At 31.3% G+C, this 19,282-nt stretch overlaps 1 protein-coding gene across 1 annotated transcript; it reads right to left on the bottom strand.

Annotated features, from left to right (window-relative positions):
* Positions 1–964: 964 nt before the first annotated feature.
* Positions 965–18,828, bottom strand: Lim3 (Lim3 homeobox protein). The gene is made up of 7 exons (XM_015928696.3): positions 17,752–18,828; positions 17,423–17,551; positions 11,530–11,625; positions 6,286–6,357; positions 5,875–6,020; positions 5,728–5,794; positions 965–2,420 (listed from the first exon to the last, which is right to left on the bottom strand). Exons 1-7 carry the CDS (start codon positions 17,879–17,881, stop codon positions 2,209–2,211), a joined length of 852 nt encoding a protein of 283 aa, XP_015784182.1. The 5' UTR covers positions 17,882–18,828; the 3' UTR covers positions 965–2,208.
* Positions 18,829–19,282: the final 454 nt, after the last annotated feature.

Raw genomic sequence — 19,282 nt, 5'->3', positions numbered from 1 at the left:
AATCATTAAAGTAAAAGGACAAAAATTAATTTGATTGAAACAATTTTTGCTCGCGGATCAGTTGAAAGAGGCCATCATTGAAGAGCTTTCATTTTGTATCAATTGCTAATTGTTATTGGTAAAATAACTAGATGGAAATGAGCAAAAATTTAAATCTCAGTTGTTAATATGCAGCCAAGGGAACATTCAAAAGTCAATCTGGATAATTCAGCTTCTAATATTTAATGGATAAAATAATTTAATTTGATTGGTGCACTTTGTGAGTGAAAATTTGCTAGTTTAGGTTATTTCAGAACCTTTCTTAACCTTCAAATTTCAATTCATTTTTTTACTCGTTTCATGAAAATTCACAACCAGTTGGGAAACATTTTGACACAATCAACTCATCTCAATCATTTAATAGCAATAATAGTTAATCAGATTGGCATTAAGTGTTGAGAAAAGCCAAAAAATCAAGTTTAACTCTTGCTTTTGGTTAACCAGAAATTTATTGATTTAAATGAAACTAGCTATTTTGATTGACAATCAAGGTTTTTTTACTTGTTCATCAACTGATCTTCATCATGATAATCATCATTTCCATTCAATTTGTTTCAAGACAGAAAATGTTTCAATCTGTTTTCATCTTTTGAAAATTATGTTCGGCCATCTTAATTAGTAAACTTAATCTCAATCATCTTTGCTAATTATTATCGTGATTAGGTTGACATTTACTTTGATATTCAAATTCATGGAACGGCTATCGAACAGTTAAACAAAAAGAAAACAATTAACGAAAAAAGCCTCTTGAAAAGTTGAAAGCAATTTGGTATTAGGAATATCATTATGAAAGATTAATGGTTTATAATGATTATAATAGGGTATTGAGTTGATGGTTAATTGTTTGCTAATTGTTAGTTAATTGGTTTTCATTTGGTTTGACCAGAAATGAAGAAACAAAATTTTAATTGAATACAATTTAGACTTAATGATTTTTGGCAATTTTTGCTGCACTTTTATTTACATAAATTTTTGGTTGAAGCGTTTTCTTTTGCTTACTCTTCGCGAATGTTGTTGTTGTAATCACAAAGTATAATTATGATTATTTTCATCAATCAGATTGATTGATTTAGGATTCATCAATTTAACGGGAGTGAACAATTGTTGCGTTAATTAATAAAGATATGAAACAGGTACAGAGATGAATATGTTAATGGTAAGACATGGTAAGTGAATTGAAGGTAAGCTTTGAGGGGAACACAGGTTTTGTTTTGTACAACGTTGAAGATGACGATGATGATGATAATGAACATGTTGATTATGCGAGTCTCATAAATAGAAGGATAAATTTAACTAAAATTTTGATTGTGAACAAAATTAAATTAAATGAAAAAATGGTTAGTTAATACAAAATTTGATTCATCATTTTCCCTCATTTCAATTAAACCTGGATGTAATATCGATGGATACCCTTGGTTAGAGTTAGTTAACATTGAAATTAAAACATCTTCATCATGTTAATGATGATGTTAAAGAGTAATTGTTCAAAATATGAATATGCATTAACAGAAGAAAAACAAATTAAATTAGAACTAATTTTCAATAAAAATCTATTAAGCTTTAAATAAATGAAAATAAAAACAACAGATTCAATAGTCTGAAAGGATACTTAATTCTGGCTTTCTGATATTTTTGCCTTCAATGTGAGTCAAATTAGATAATTTTTAACCAGGATTGTGCCACATTCAGGTTACATTGAAATTGTGATGAAAATAGATTCATTTTACAATTTCAGTCAACTTTATGAGGTTCATCGCAACGATAGTTAAGAGTTTGAAATAAATTGCACAAATCAATTAGAATTAGTGGCTTGGTTTTTTATGCTGTTATGATCGTCGACACTAACCAAATTATTACTATTGCAATCACCATTCTGGATTTCACATTTAATTTACACTGATTCATGATCAATGTAGACTAGTCGAGATTAGGTGAAAGAGGAGATAATAGAAATGAATAAATTGTGATAGCAATAAGAATAATAATGTAGTCAGACGATAATAATAGAAAAGAAACCAATACAACTGAAGTACGGAAATAGATGGTTTAGATGATGCTGGCGATGAGGATGGTTAAGATGATCAGGATGGTGATGAGGGTAGTGATGATGACGGTTCATATTTGGCTCTTTACTTTCCATCCATTTTGATTATTTTTTCAATTAATGGATTAGTAATGTTGATCTGAGATTAATGAATCTTCGTCTTCACTTGAATCCATGATTGGATCTTCAAACCACGATGAACAAGAGGTTGAAGTTTCATTGGCAAGAAGGGTTGATGATGCATTACTTGGTGGCGTCGTGTCAGTAGTCGGTGTAGATGGGTTTTGATTGTTGGGCCAAACATTACGATTAGATGCCGATAAAGGTCTTTGATTGCCTATAAATTGTAAAAGAGAAACAAAATTGATTAGAAACAAGTAAATTAAATAAACAACCTCAGTAGTCAAACTTAATCACAATGACAATGGGATTAACAACCGCTAACCACTCATTTTACATATGATCATCTTTTGCATAATATTAACCATAGATGGTGGTAGGAGACAATGTAAAGCTAATTTCAATTTCTTGTAAATTGATAATATTGTAATGATTGTTACCATTAGTTGAACACTGATCAAGGTAGATTGGTCATTAATTCAGATAGCCAATTGATTTAAACCCGTATCAAGTTGTCTAATGTTGATGGACCATTAAAACGTCATGTTTATTCAACTAATTTGGTCAAGGATGGTTCGTAATTCATTGTTTGATTTTTACATGAAAATGTTATCGTTTGATTATTCCACTATTAAACACTTTCTCGTTTCATGAAAATTGTGAGTTTGATTATGATAATTTTATTTAACAAGTTGGTTAGATAAAAAAAAGTTAATTGTTTTTGGCTAACTGTCAACTCGTCAAAATGTAAAGAGTTTAAAGGATTTAAGGAGGATTTCAAAGTTCCCAAATGATTAGTGTTACTTTTGAATAATGCAAAGGTATAAACTTGTTATCAGATGATTGTCATTCAAATGATGAACGGTTCTGTTGATTTACCCTTTAGGCAAATGATAATCATGATAATCATAATAGCTTGGTTAATCTTGATTATCTTGTTACAAGACTTAAACGGTGAACAACAAGAAAAGGTCACAAACAAAATATCAAAACTATAAAATAACAATCAGCAAAAGTCAAAGTTGCCTGTTGACTGATAATTTTATCCTGTTTAAATCCTTTGAAACTGGTGAAAGATGAAAGTAATCATTTTCATCATCTGTCTAGATGAGAGATTAAGATGTTGTTCAATTCATCAACGAAAAGCAAGAATGTCAAATCAAATGAAAATCAAATGTAATAAGAGTAAATCCAATCTGGATTTAACATTCAGGGACAAGGATAAAACAGATCAATGCGAAGACAAAATGACAAATAAAAAGATAAATGAAAGAGGGACAAAAAAAGAAATGACTTATGGCTATTGAAACTGGACAACGTCAAATTGTGACCAATTAACCATACTGTTGAATGTTAGCAATGCTAATTGATAAAGTCGATTAAGTTGTAACCTTGTAACATTACAAAGTGTTTTTACAATTGATTTAGTCTCAAGTGTGATCAGAGGAAATGGGAAAAGCTTAAACTAACCAAGTGTTTACAGTCAAAGATTAAGATCTACTTGTACTGTTAATAAATGAAATTGATGCTTTTTTCACCCTTCACTATCCACCTTCATCATCATTTTCATCATCATTGTAAAGTGACTATTTAGGCAAAATGAGATGCTTTGTATAGAAGTAGTTTTTTTACATTCATCCATCATGGGATTCATGTCATTTTGTCAGAAGAAACAAGAGAAAGAGAAGATGAAAAGATGAGGATCAAGAGAGAGGGAAAGAAAAGTAACAAAAGCGAAGGATAAAAGGGCATAAAAGTAAAAAGTTTGATGGCTCTAAAGATGCGTTAAGATGTTATGCAACAAAAACAACATGAGAAGCAAGAGGATGATGAAGATGAGGATGAGAAGAGAGAGTCTGTCAGAGTGAAGCCTATAAATTCCCTGAGGTTTTTTTTGTTCAACACGAATAAGAAATAAGAAAGATTCAAGATGTCGATGGTGGCAGGAGAAAAAAAACTCAGTTTTCAAGAATGTACAGGAAAAAGGAGGAAAACATGGAAGATGAACGAGAAAGAAAAATGTGAAATGAAGACGAAGGAGAAGAAAAAAGTAAACCAAAGAAACGAGTAAAGCAAGAGGTGAGAATGATGAGTTAATTCTGAGCGTAAAGTGAGATGAAGTAGTAGATGAAAAAGGATGGATTCACTTGACTTGATGATGATGATGATGATGGTAAATGATCGGTCATTTTTTTCCTCTTTTCCTTTCTTCTGTTTTTATCATCCTCATGGGCGGATCATTTACTGGTGACCTGAACTTTTTTTGCTGGTCTACACAAATAATTTACGCTTCGTTTTACTTGATCATATTATTTTATTGATGTGCGTGTTTTGTAGGCTAAGTCAAACTCACTAGACAATGTTAAAAAGTATAAAAAGGTTTAGTTGACTGCAAAACCCAAAAGGCATTTGCAGTTGACTTGTGGAGAGAGAAAGAGAGAGAAAAAGAGAGTTATTATTTGAATCTGTATCAAACTAGATGGAGAAGATGAGATGAGATGAGATGGATGAAAGGAGAGGAAAAAAAGTTACCCACTAGTCTCGATTAACCTTACAAAATACAGTTCAAAGGCAGCTAATGTAAAGAAAGTTGAGGATGAAGAAGATGAAAAGTAGAGAGAAGAGAGAAGCAAAAAACTTGAATCCATTAACTTATATGCACAAGATGCAAAGCAATTTAACTAGACTGATGATAATGATGATAACAGTAATAATCATAATAATAATGATAAGTGAAAGTGAAGCTTGAAAAATATTACTGGAAATATCTTATTCCCTTTTTATGGCTCAACTCCCTCACCACTGAATGATAAATATCAACTGTATCCATAGTGATCAAGCCATAAGGACAATTTGTCCTTCGTCTATCCAAGTCCAATGGTCCATCAAGCCATGTATCTATTCACCACTCCACCCTTGTTGATTTGTTTTTTTATACCACACTTCAATCTCCCCGGTGTGTATACATGTGAGAGAGAGATGTGGGGTGGTTAAAGATGAATAGGACGAGATAAAAGAGAGAGACAGAGAGGTAGATAAGTGAAGATGCTCCTTTGCGTGCGTGTATCATCAGCTTTTCACAATGTACATATCATTAAAAGAGACAGACGGAATTGAAAGTATTGTTATTACTTTCGATGTTGATGTTGTTTGTTGATCACCAATATGATGAAATGATTATATCACGCAATAATCACTATTTTCAACATTTAACACTGTCATAACAAAAGCCGGAAAAAAAGCTTCATTTCAACCTCTTGCATAATCCTCACCACTACCAGAAAAACAATGGCGGTTAAAGATTAAGCTTAACCCCTTGGACGCGCCATTTACAAATTTTCCAGACAAAACAGTTTACATCTCCAACCCTTGTTAATCTATTACAATAATTTGCGATATTATTCAACTTTAACCATAGAGATATCATAAAATAAAAACAATGTATCCCAGTAACAACAGCATGGCAAATAAGTAGATTAAGGTTGACCACAGAAGGTTAAAATGTACCCAGCAAACCAGCTTACCCAATTGACCACTATTTGCATCCTTTTTTAATCTCTTCTCTTTAGCTCTTCTATTTTGAAACCAGACCTAAAAATTGTTGCGAAACATATAAACACAATTAATATTAATATATCAACAATGATTAAAAACATTACCATAATCCTTACCTGAACAACTCTCATATCCAATCCAGTATCATGGCTTAACTGTTCACGAACATGCCTTGCTGGCTTGGGCGAATTATTATATGCACTTTTTAATACATCCAACTGTTTGGCTGTAATTGTAGTTCGAGGTCTTTTAGATGAGGCTTCTGTTGATTAGAAAACAAATTACTAGAATCAATTAAGTGTAATAAAAACATGACCAATTAATAATTAAACACAAAATAAAACTACAGTCAAAAGAAGAGACAAGAAAGGCTGAAGCAAGACACAAGATTTTAATAAAATAAAAGAGGCGCAAAAATAGAAACGCGCAAATTTTAAAAATTGTAACAAACCATTAAATTAATAAAAAAATTACAATTAATAACAAGATTAATGCCCAATGAACACTGTAACAATCGAAATAATTACCTCTTTGTTTAGCTGCTTCATAATCAGGTTTACAAACCAATTTATTGTCTTCCATTAAATAAAATTCATCGCCTAATAAACAAGATAAATAGGAAAAACATTCCCGATTAGTTGATTGTTGGACGAAATAAAAAAAGGTAACAAGTGATATCAACCCTTTACTTTTGTATAAATAATTGGACCAAGTCTTAGCATTCAATACATTGATCATTATTAAATCTAATTGGGTGTGAAACTAAAGTAAAAGCTAAAAAAAGCTAAAGCTAAGCTGATCAATTTAATTTTTGTAACTAAATGAAAAAGCAAAGAAGCATTTGAGAATCGGATTATCAAGAGGATTTAATAGACGGATTTCAACGCTTTTATCTTCATGCTTACACCTAAATACATACACTTATTGCATCTTTAATCGTCTTTGAGTAAAGCACAAAAAAGAAGAAGAAAAAAACACTCCAAAAATAATAGCAATTGAATCGGATATAAAAAGCTATTGATGAAAATAACCATTAAATTGGTAAAAGAATAGCAAGATTTAAAAGAATCTAATTGTAACAATCAACTAATTAATTTGAAGCTAAAAACTGAAGCAAAAAAAACAAGAGACTAAAGTTAATATCAATAACAGTTATCGATATTAATTTCACTCCAAGTCATTTTCACTCCCAATGATTCCAAAAAAGATGTCAATAGTGTTTTCAAAGGTAATGAAGATAAAGCTTGTAATGAATAAGTTGAATGAAGGCAAAGTTTTGAATAGGAAAATAGAAGAATGAAAAAAAAGTAAAATCTTCTCCTTATGTCCTATTCAATGTCCTTTTGTCTCGAGTTATTCATTGATAGATGGAAATATAGAGAGAACTGATAAAGATGAGAATTGTGTGACTTGAATCCTATTCATTCAGTTGACTAGCTTTGGATTTAAAGCGATAGAGAAGAAAAGAAGATAAAAGAAGATAAAGAATAACGATAAACCCATGGAAACCCTGTTTACCTAGTTTATCAGAATGCACGCAATGATGAGGAAACCTCAACATGTACCAAGGCTAAATGTTACAGGGAAGATGAATGTTTCAAGAAAATTTTCTCTTCTCTTTTAGCTTTTCTCTTCTTCTTTCATCATTTTCACTCCAAGATGATATTCAACTTGAAAGATAAACGATGAATAACGTTCACTGGGAGGCAAAGAGGAGAAGAAGAAGAATAAAGAATCTCAATGAGCGTTTCCATTGAGATTCTTGTTCAATGAATGTATGAATTTTATAGGTTCAAATATTGTTCTATATCAAATCTTTCTCTCTCTCTTTTCATCCTCATCTTCATCTTTATCTTCATCATCTTAACCATTCTTTTCGCCTTTTCTCTCAGTTTGACTTCTTTCTTCTTCTCTGTCTCTCTCTATATTTGTTTGATATATATTTATGTTGATATATTTATGTATTAGCAAGTTGCATACCGCTGGCTTAAAGTATTATCACAATACCTTTTATCCTTTCTTTTGCCTTTGTTACCTACAACTTTTATCCTTGATAACTTTTTCACTCCCTGTTAACATCAATGCATAATAATGGACAGCAAAATATTATTAATCTCATGTAATCCACTCTAATCTACACCTAAACCAAAAAATTTTACCAAAGCAAATGATGTTTATTAACATTTTTCAAGGTTGAAAGTTCTTGCAAATATTATTCTCATTTCATGATTTTTTACTGAAACGAAAAAGTCGAAACTTTGGAAGCGCTCAATTGAACGCTTTTATAACTTTTAGCCAAACCATTCATTTCAATGGAAATGACTGTTTAGTTACGATTTCCGCACAAATCATATTGATTCGACTTTTAGCTTCTCGAAGATGAAAACTGACGATTTTGTAGAAAATGAAATTGGATTTAAAGGATTTGGAAATTTCTTGAAATGAAATAATCTGTAAAATTTACTCTTTGAAAATTTGCTTTAAAATAAAAAATCAACAAAGATTTTAATCGAAAAAGTTGATTTTTTGACTTGAGTTTCGGCGCAAAAAAGGCTAAACTTCATCGAGTTTCTCCTGCAAAGGTGAATTCAAGTTTTAATTGTTGGGGGAAAAATGATGATCATTAAAGATTCTTTCGAGTCTAGAAAGCTGATTAATATTTGAGCATTTTGACTACTTGACTAGCCAAGTCCTATCGATTGACACCTAGCTTCATTTTGTCGTTTAGTTCCCTTGTGAGTTTGAAAAGAAAGTCGTAAATTGATTTCCTCGAACACTTTAAACATAAAAGCATTCATTTGTTTACAAAATGTCCAAATTTGAATCTTTTCCTTATCCAGACAAACGTCAAGTTGATTGAAGTCAACTGACTGTCGCTTTTAAAGCATTAAAACTAAATGTTGACCAGTCACGAGTGAAATCGATAGTAAAGTCAACAGTAAATGCTCATTTTCACTGTAACCATTGAAACAAATGTTTGATGTTGATAGATTTAAAAGGTAATAACAGCGATTTTTGAGAAGCGTAAAATGCTTTAAAGGCTAATGTGATTAAATTTGCTCTTTTCTGGCGTCTTTTTAGTCTATTGTTTGAAAATTCATTTCAACTGTACAATGTTTTTGTTTTTGCACGCGCTTTGAATCATGGTTGAAGGTGAAAGGCAGACTTGGAGCAGCAAAAAAAAGTAGTTTAACGCAAAGGCAAAGAATGAGGTAAATATTGAATGATCCCAAAGGTAAATACTGGGTGAAAAAAAAGACTGAGGTTGAAGGAAAGAGCAACAGAAATGGGAGAAACAGAGTTCGAAGGAACAAAAAAAACGAAAAGCAAATTGAAAGATAAATTATTGAAAAAGCAAAGTGGATTATAATGAATGAACAGAACCATGCAAATGATGATCGAAGAGGAAGGCTCACGTGGCTGTTTATTGACTATTTTTTGTGTTTTTGTGGGAGTCGCAATCAAGTTGATATTATAAACAATTAGGGAAGGAAAAGGCGAACAGTTTTCTGTGTTCAAATTGATTTCAGTCGCTGATAACATGAGTGTTCAAATGTACACCAACACACACTGCACACTTATGGACACACTTGTTGGCCTTTTTTTATTCACTCACTTGAGGATACAAATGGCAGTTGTGCAAAGTTAAAAAAATATGATATAAAAATGTTCAGTGAATCTTGGAGTTAGTTTTCCTTCGCTTTTTGCACAGCACTTTAAGGCACGTGAACCTTTTCAAAGATAAGTTAATTTAAATGGCAACAATGAACCTTAAAATTGTTTCAAGGCTTGATAAATGGTTCATGGTAATGTCTTTCTTGGTGTAAATTGTCACTTTCAATGGATTCCGTTTTGTGTCCAAATTTTCACGACAAAAGTCAACTTGATTTGCTTTCAACATTTTGTCACCTTCCAGGATTATTATTGTCCTGTTAGCGTATAATTTATTGGATTATTAGCAGGAACTATTGATATTCATTGGTAAACTTTTTGCTTCGAAAGAGACTAAATCTTTAAAACATTTCGATTATTCGAAAAGTTTTCGGTTAAAATAGAATATCGATTGTTAAAGAGGTTTTGATTGAAGCGTTTATTATCGAAGTAACGCTGACTAATGAACAAAGCTAGACAGAAACACTTATTATTCAAACTGTTAAACATATTCAATTCGGTTTTTAGCATTTGAAGACCTTTCGTGTATACGAAGAGCTTTAAGACTTTGTACAGTTTTAACACTCTTTTGATCATTTGGAGTGTTTCAGTTTTGAAAGTTGTGCCTCAATCTTTTTTGCTTTTTCAAGTTACTACACTTTAATGTCAACTCATCTAACGATTCTGAAATTTAAATTCTAGAAATTCAATTCTTCGAAGTGACTGAGATATTGAGCAAGAAATTGGAAATAAACTTTTTATTTAGAAAAGACATTTTCACATCCAAAAATGACGGTTTCCAGATCAATCTTTGTTGAGTTAGTGAGAAATTGAGATTCATTTGGAGTATAAAGGTTTCAGAAATTCAGAGTTTATTTCGAATGTCGATTGAGCTTTACTCAGAACTGCATTATCTATCCAAAACTCTCTTAACAAAAATAAGTCATATTTGCAATGATAAAATTGTCTCAACAAAAGTCGCTAAAATATCGAAATTTGAAAGTCTTACTAAATTATGAAGTTACGAGTTTTGCACCAATTCAACATCTTTTATCTCAATATCGTTGAAAATGCATAAAGAAATGACAGTTACTCATTGAAACATCAATAAACCACAAAAAAATTAAAAATTGGATTAAATCAATTTCAATTCCCTGCACAAATGTAACATAAAATTGGTGTTAAACTCAATTTGTGTGGTTACATTATTTAACATGAAATGGCCTTTAAGATGAAAAAACTACTAAAAACGGACAAAAAACGGTAAAGCGAAATGTTAGCAAATGAAAGACGCATAACCATGTAAATAACCTGAAGCACTTGACTCATAATGAGATTATCATTATTTTGTAGTCTTTAATGAAAATAGATTAACTATAATTGAAAATATAACCCAAGGCTATTAACTAAACACACTAACTGTTAGACAATTGAATAAGCCAAACATGAAGATTAACATTTGCAAACAAAGGTCAACAAAATTAGTTTAAATCTTGATCAGTTGAACGCAAACACAAAAAATGGAAACTCAAGTTCGAAAAAAGACATTTTCCAATTTCGTTCAGTCCCATTGTTAAATATTCATCATGAGCCTCTCTGAATTTAAGTTTTTGCCCGGAAAATGAACAATTTTTCAAAAGCCAAATAATCATGAATTGTGGTGAAATGTTGAGACAAAACAAAATTCCTATCATCATATAGGACTGAATATCTTGAAATATTTTCTCGTTCCCTTCATGAGTCTAGAGCATGCTCATAGATTCATGATAACTGCTTGTTGGCCAACAGTCAAATATGGATAAAAAACGTTCTGTTATTCATTAATAATGAACCTTATTTAGGAATTATCTTGTTGAAATGTTGATGTAAACAAATTCAGGTGAATCTGTTTTCAAGATGATTATAATAATGATGTTAATAATGATGATAATGGTAACATTGTTAGCCATGTTAATGATATTATTGAAATGCTTTTTGGTAATGACAATGAATGTTAAATTGTTATTTGTTTTTTTCCCCATTTCTGGACAATTTTTCATTCTATTAATAAATCGTTTTAAGATGCAATTTGAAAGTTGCTTAAAGTCACATTTTCATGAAATGAAAAGGTTTATAATTACCTGTGTTAAGAGGCCTTTTACATAAGATACAATTGAAACATTCCAGGTGATATACATTTTCTTGAGCTCGACGTACCAAGGCTGTTGGTGAGATTCCTGTGAAAGAAGCGAGCAAAATAATCATGATTAGAATGGAAAATTGAAGCTAATTGTTGAGCCATTTAGCGTTATGAGTAATGAGTTAATGAATGAGTTAACATGGTTAATGGTTGCTAATTGTTGCCTGTTAACATTATTAGCTAAGAGTTGATCTGAGCTTTTCAAGATTCACAGCTCTTGTAATCAAATTTAACGATCGTTTAACTTTTTTCATTTTTTCAACTTTACCTGTTTCATGAATGATCAAAGCTAAAGTTAATGTTAATTGTAACACAATAATTGACGGTTCGTTTTGCATTGAAACACTGTTACTGAATTACTGTTAATGATCTGATTAATATCTGATCAAGTGTATGGCTTAATTTAATATTGCCAGCTTCATTGAATAGCTTTTCACCAATAACTAATGTCACATCGACAATAGTTGCGTTTAGAAGAATGGTTTTTAATACATAAATGTGTTAGAAGAATATTCAGCATTTAATGAATTAATAGCTGAAATTTCTTCGGTTTTTAGTCATATTATCTTATAGTCCATAATAAAATCTAACGTTTGGTCAAAGAATGCTGGTTTTAGGTTTTGTCATTCTTGAAATATTGAAGCTCGGAGTTGAATCTTCAATCGTCTTTTGTGCAGTTTTGTGGCCAGATTTATTCATGAAACTCATCTTGCATATGTAATTTATGATTGTTAACCATGAAATCTACTTACTTCGGTCAATAAAATTTTCTGTTTGCGTAAAATTAGTATTTTGTATAAGTCTCAATGATAAATCATGTTAAAACATTTAGATTTTTGCTAAAAAGACTCAAATAGCAACAATTGATGCATTTATGCACAAATTGACAAAACACTGAAAGAGAAATGGCCAAAAACGGGTGAAAATTAACTTCTCACAATTTTAGATTCCGTCATTTTGTAGGGAATTGAAAACTGAGTCCCATGGTGTGATTGAAAAGTTTCTATTATACACAGTTCACGAAATATTGAGGCTCGAAGTTGAAACTTCGATAGCCTTTTGTACAGTTTTGTGGCCAGATTTTTTCATGAAACTCATTTCGTAGAGGTAACTTTTGATGGAGAAGTTGAAAATGTACTTATTTTGCTCAATAAAATTTTCTATTTCCGTGCAACTTCGATTCTTCGATTTTCACTAAAACCGACTGCTTTTTGTGACCGTGAAGTTTAGCAAGCTGAAAATTATAATCCTTCAATAAAAATTGTCTGTAAACATCATGGCAGAAATATTTTCTTCAATCAACCAACAGTTCTCTTGATTTTGGACATTAACCAGAAAACTTTGAGGGTCAATATTTCGAGGATGACATAGCCTGCAATCATCATTCTTCGACCAAACATTTTATTTCATTATCAGCTATAACATGATATTACTGAAAACCGGAAAATCTAGTCTAATTTATTCAATAATGCATTTTATTCTAACACATCATAAGTAACCATTTACCTTTGTTAATCTGGTATCAAATCTGACAACCCGAGTAATACAATGTTATAACTTTTTAGTTTAGTTTCTTGAATAATCTAAAATTTGTATATCTCGTAGGTCAAATAAAATCTGATGTTGAATCAAAGAATGATGGTTTTAGAGCTTACCGTTCTCGAAATATTGAACCTCGAAGTTTTCTGGTCAATGTCCGAAATCAAGAGAACTGTTGCTGAATCGAAAAAACTATTGAACTCAGGATGTGTACAAACAATTTTTATTGACGGATGATAAGTTTCAGCCCTCTAACCTTTACGGTTGCAGAATGGGCCTTGTTTAACTAAAAATCGAAGAATCGAAAATGTACGAAAATAGAGAATTTTATTAGGCGAAATAAGTTCATTTTCTGATTCTCCATCAAAAATTATATCAACGAAATGAGTATCATGAAAAAATCTGGTCACAGAACTGTACAAAAAGTGATTTAAGTTTCAACTTTTAATTCGATTTTTTCGAGAACTGTGTATAATAGAAACTTTTCAATCACACCATGGGACTCAGTTTTCAATTCCCTACAAAATGACAGAATCTAAAATTGCGAGAAGTTAATTTTCACCCGTTTTTAATCATTTCTCTTTCAGTGTTTTGTCAATTTTTGCTTAATGCATCAATTGATGCTGCTTGTCTTTTTAGTAACAAACTGAATGTATTAACATAACATATCATTGAGACTTATATAAAATTATTAATTGTACGGAAACAAAAGTAAATAATACAAAGGTAGATCAAATGGTCATTCTTATATTAAGCTAACTAGTAGAACTATTAATTTCAATATTTAAAGTTTTAGCTTTATTAAAATCAAATACACTTAATTGTACAACAAAAATCAGTTTATGAAACAGATCAATTGAGTTATTTGGCACATAACTTCGTGCAATCGTCGAGACAAGAGTAAACTGACGAGTCCATTAAGATCGTTGCTCGTCTCAAGTCAAAGATGTTGATCATCAGATTTGCTCGATGAAAAGGAATAAGAGTAAACTATCGGATAGAATGGTGAAAAACTTGGAAATTTTGTGCATTTGAAAGCTTTCTCTTCATTTTGTGGTCAATATTATGTTCATTGGCAACAATTAATCAATCAAAAACAATTATTATTTGCTTTTTATTGAGCACAACAAACTATTGATTGAATAAAAGCTATTGATTTTGACCCATTCAAACCTTTTTGCACTCTTTAATGTTTGCTTTTTATTTGTTTTGTTTTCGTGTTTTTGGTCAACTTTAAGACTAAAAAATTTGTGCCGATTTTGCAAGTTAAATTGTAATTGATGAGATTCAGAGAAACATGAAAATGGATTATATTGATTACATGGAAATGGTTCTTTTTAAAGAAGCCAATTTTGTTGGTGAAAACACTTAACAGAGCGAAGTAAAGGGACAGAATGATGATCATGAAGAAAAGTGAGATTAAATTGTTGAAAGACTTTCTCAATGGATGTTAATGTAAATCAATTGACAAAGACAAAGGGTAACCTTCCTCTTCACTAGATCCATAAACGTTGACCATTAGGTTAATAAAGAGAAACGTTTAACATGATAAACTTATTATGTTTCAGAAGTGATTTGTAACAATTAAAGAAGATTTTGATTACATTTTTAGGGTTAAATGTTTCACTTTGTCCCATTGAAATGGCTTCAAATTGTCTTGGGTGAGATAAAATTGAATGGAGTTCACTTTAAATTGTTGTTGTTCGCGACTGATTGGGATGTTGATGATACAGTTAATGTTGTTTGACTGACATAATACCAGCTTTTCATGCAACTAACCCATCAATGAGGGATAAATAGACGGACAGATCGAGATGGAAACACGCAATCATTGTGACAACATTGAAAGCAAAGAGAAATCGTAAAAATAGAAAAGCAAAATTCAAGTGTTTACATTGGCTTGGTTCATGTAAGTGACAATTATATCTTATTATTACATTTTCTTGATCAACAATCAACAACAATATGTAAAGTGGACTCTTCATCTTAACGATAAGGTAAAAAAAGTGAAAAGAAGAACAAAAGTTTTCGATGAAATTGATGTTGATCAACAATGTTCAACTAATTGAATAATATCAATTGAATGATGAATGAATGAGTTAAAATGATAGAGCCTTTTATTGGTCATTGAAATGGTCAGGGCAAAAGTTAATGACTTTTCCTGTTTTCACCAAGATTTCCTTTCTTCTTCTTTTTTCTGTGGCTTTTGGCAAGATAATCTAATGGACAGTTGATGTGATATTGAAACATTTTTCCCATAAAATAATGCTTTGAGTGTCAAATTCAATTAGATCTCAATAGATTGACCAGAAAATGTATTTTCACTGAAACAAGGGAACAAACGACAAACTCAATTGAACCAAAGGTTGTTACAAGTTGAAGGGAAAACAAAAAATATTTCAAACAAAAAAATCGAAAAAAAACGAATTCTTTTTTTGTTGTTTCTTTCGCCCTTTTAAGGTGTCCTTTCAGGTTGACCTTATTCAACTGATGTAAAGGAAGGAAGGAAATTGAGATGAAGTTTCCTACTTCCGAAGTTAAACGTCCATCAAATTGTTTGTTGGAGTTACAACTCCCAGTCGATGTAAGTTTTCACTTTTGGTTAACTTGCATAAATTATCAAACTTTCATGACCTTTCCAACCTTAATGGTTGCTATCAGCAAATTAAATTTAACCTCTTCTGGGACCTTTTGGGGAGTTAATGTGATGACATTGCACCCACAGTGCCAATGGATTCAACCTGCCATTTGGATTAATCTCATTTTCCCTTATGAATATATTTGGATGAATGTCAAAGTGGCCGGAAAGTGGATTGTATTATGACGAGTATTAGCAACAGTTAAGCTGTTAACTTGTTTTCAGCTTATATCAACCAATCCATTGAGACCTTTACATCCATTAGAAACATTTTTGTATCAATTTTTCTTCTTCTTCTCGCCCGATTTTCTCGACCTTTTTTCATTATCACATTTTGACAATTAAATTGATGGTTAAACAGTTTCATTTGCTATTCAAATATTGCACTTTTTGTCTTCTCAATATTTTTGTCCAATTTTTGAGAAAATTTTTTTTTCTCTTTACTCTTTTTACAGTTTTGGCTTTATTCTTGTTGCTTAATTTAATAATCATAATGATCGCTCTGTAATATGATTAAGATAATTGTGATGCTTGGTTGATTGTTTGTTTGACCTGAAAGAGGTTTTATCAAGTTGAAAGTTGAACATGTTTTTGTTATTCTTTTGCTTCTTGTCTTGTTATTGTTGTTATATCATTTACTGTATTATGTTAATCAGGTTAGGATGGGCTTAGTAAGATAATGGAGGATGAGAGTGAAAGAGTGAGGTGATGAGGTGAAACAGAGACTGGAGTGGATGATGATCCAGGATGAGGAAAGTTTAATGTTATTGCTAGTCTTTTCAGCCATTTTTACATAATCACTAATAGTCGTGATGGAAGCAAAGGGCCACCAAAAAGATCTGTCCTGATAGAGAGTTGATAAAGTCAATTGACAGGCCAAATTTAACCTTCATTCCGTTCAATTGAACGCGATCTCTTTTGGTTAAATCACTTTTTTTTCACCATTCAAAATGCATAAAATTTATTAAATTTATGATTATCATAAGTTGTAAGAATCAGTTTGATTTACACGGCTTTTAAGGTTAACTATTTTGCATTACAATTGAATTGTGACTTTTCAATTTACAAATCATTCATTCACTTATAAAAGGGTCATCACTCTATCCATTAATTTTCACTCAAAGTGACTTTTTTTCAAATAAATTCAACTCGCAGTTATTGCCGAATCATCGGGTTACTTTGAAATGGTTTCATGTTGACTGTTAGGTTGACTCGGTGGTTAAAAGGATAAAATGAAGTCTCATTTTAATGTATTGTCTTCAATGGTTTCAATCATTTTGTCCAGCTATTTGGTCTAAAAGGCTGGCTTAAGTCTGAATGAAAGTCCATTAAAGTTATCTGAATATTGCAAGGCATTTTCGAGATAACAGTTGGTGATGAGATGAGCATCGAAATAATTTTTATTATTCTTCAAGTTTGACCTTATGATTTTTAATCTGATCAAGTCGTGACACTGACTAACGAAGTTGCTTTCTTAAGTCATCTAAAGCTTGGAAATGTGTCGAGTCTAGTTGATCCAAGCGATTGGCACAAGTTTATCTAAGGATGATTTTGAATTAATATTGTAAATCGATTGTTGTATTTTCATGAGAAACTCAAATTAACTCAAACATTTGAAATGGCGTTACTGTTTAAATAATGAATGATGGACACTTACCTTGTTCACAGTTAGCACATCTTGTTTTGGCAAAATTTTTATAAAAATGTTCTTTACAATAAGGTAATCCATTACGAAGGTAACATTTAATTGATAGCATTGTTTTACATTCACGGCAAAAGAGACAGCCTAATGGGACAATAGACAATGATTAGAGGACAATTTTGAGGACACTTTCACAGTCACAGAGAGAGGACAAAATGAAATAACAATCATAAAACATAAACGCATTTTTTCAAAAAAAGTAAACCAAAAATAAAGCGAAATGAAAACATAAACATTGAAGATGGACAAGGTAATAATACGATGCAAAAAAGGTAACCACATACGGGAATGCCAACAGGTATGCCTTTCATTGTTGTATCCTAATTTAAGTATAATCCTATCTTGTATTACATCTGAGCATCCATGGCATTTGGGTAAACTTGCTGGATTAAAGTTGAGTAAAGAGTTAGACATTTTTGTCAACAAATGAAATTGCGTCAATGTTGTATCAATAATCCGTTGTTGTTACAATTTCATAAACACATGTTTGACATGTTTGTTGACAATCATTTAAACATAACAATTAGGAAACTGTTAAAGAGCAGAATATGAACAGAAAATGTAAATAATTGAAAGACACAAAAGTAAAGGTAACTTGTTATTGTTGTTTGGTGTTGATGTGCATCTCCTTTTAGCACAAGCACAAAGTATAGGTACAAGAGTCACTGAGTAGTGATGAAAAGGAAATGACTTTTTTCTGTCTTCTTCTTCTTCTTTTTCTTTCTCTTCCTTATCTTCTTCCTTTTCACTTTCCCATCAGATTGTGTTTGCACGCGCATTCACATATAACTTCATAGCATCACTATCAGAATGATGATCAGAACTGGATGAGATTGATGACGATGTTGGGAATGACGAATATGTGTTCACCAAAAAAAAACAAGTTACAATATTGAAGCAAAACAACACTCAAAGTTGCGATAATGATGACTGGGAGTTTTTCATGTTGTACATTTTATAGTGGATAAAAGGTAGGAGTGAAAGTTGAATGAGTTTGTTACCAGGAAAGTAAATGATAGTAAATGCAAGATATTATATATTTACCAGGAAAAGCTTATAGAATCATGAGTTGAAAAGAGTTTCAAGTTTTGTCTGTCATGTAAACCATGAAAGGTAGAGACAACAAATGGACACAAAAGTATCAAATTAAAGTCATTATTATAATCAATTTTTGATACCAAGGGATGGGTCAAGATGAAAGCTGTTTGACTATCAAACCTCAACAAGTCTCAACATCTTGAATCAGCATTTCAACAAATCTTTTGTACTTTATTTTTTAAACTGGACTTTGTTGCTGCTTCAATCGGTTTGACCAGTCAAACTGCATTGTCAACCTTTAAATGCTCCCTGGCAACCTCAAAATCATCTGTACTTGAGTCAGTTTTTTGTTTCTCTCTTTTTCCTCATTTCACCGAGTTCTTTGCATGTTTCTCACTCCCAGTTTAGGATGATGATAAAAGGGAGTTGTTTGACTTTGTCTGTTATTGTATTGATAATACTTTGTGTGTCTACTTTGGGCTCAAATGGATCCATCAATAGTAATGTTAACATTTTCATGTATTAATTTTTTCCTCCTCTTTTTGTGCCTTTGCCTATGGATGAGTTACTGACTGGACAGAATGATAATGTTCATAAAACCATGAAACAAAAAAAAAGTGTTGCTCATTCAACCTTACACTTAACATTTTGGGATGTGTTATTGTCTTACCAACAATGAATAAATACATAAAAAAAAGTTATTCCCGTTTTGGTCCATTTTTCAGGTTCTTTTATTTTTACTTCTTTCTGCTTGCCTTTCAGTCAATTTCAACTCAT

Source organism: Tetranychus urticae, chromosome 2 (assembly GCF_039701765.1).
Source record: "Tetranychus urticae isolate SD_2017Ah chromosome 2, NJAU_TeUrti_SD_1.0, whole genome shotgun sequence".
Taxonomy (NCBI): domain Eukaryota; kingdom Metazoa; phylum Arthropoda; class Arachnida; order Trombidiformes; family Tetranychidae; genus Tetranychus; species Tetranychus urticae.
Note: the sequence above shows the minus strand (reverse complement) of the source record. Positions and strands in the feature narration are given on the sequence as shown.

What these genes read in the sequence shown, in the direction of transcription:
- Lim3 (XM_015928696.3), bottom strand. Translation starts at nt 17,881, where the DNA reads ATGTCTAACTCTTTACTCAACTTTAATCCAGCAAGTTTACCCAAATGC. An exon ending in TAAAAGGCCTCTTAACACAG is followed by an intron (nt 6,358 to 11,529) that starts GTAATTATAAAC and finishes CTTGTTTATTAG; the next exon opens with GCGATGAATTTTATTTAATG. An exon ending in TGAAGCAGCTAAACAAAGAG is followed by an intron (nt 6,021 to 6,285) that starts GTAATTATTTCG and finishes TCTAATCAACAG; the next exon opens with AAGCCTCATCTAAAAGACCT.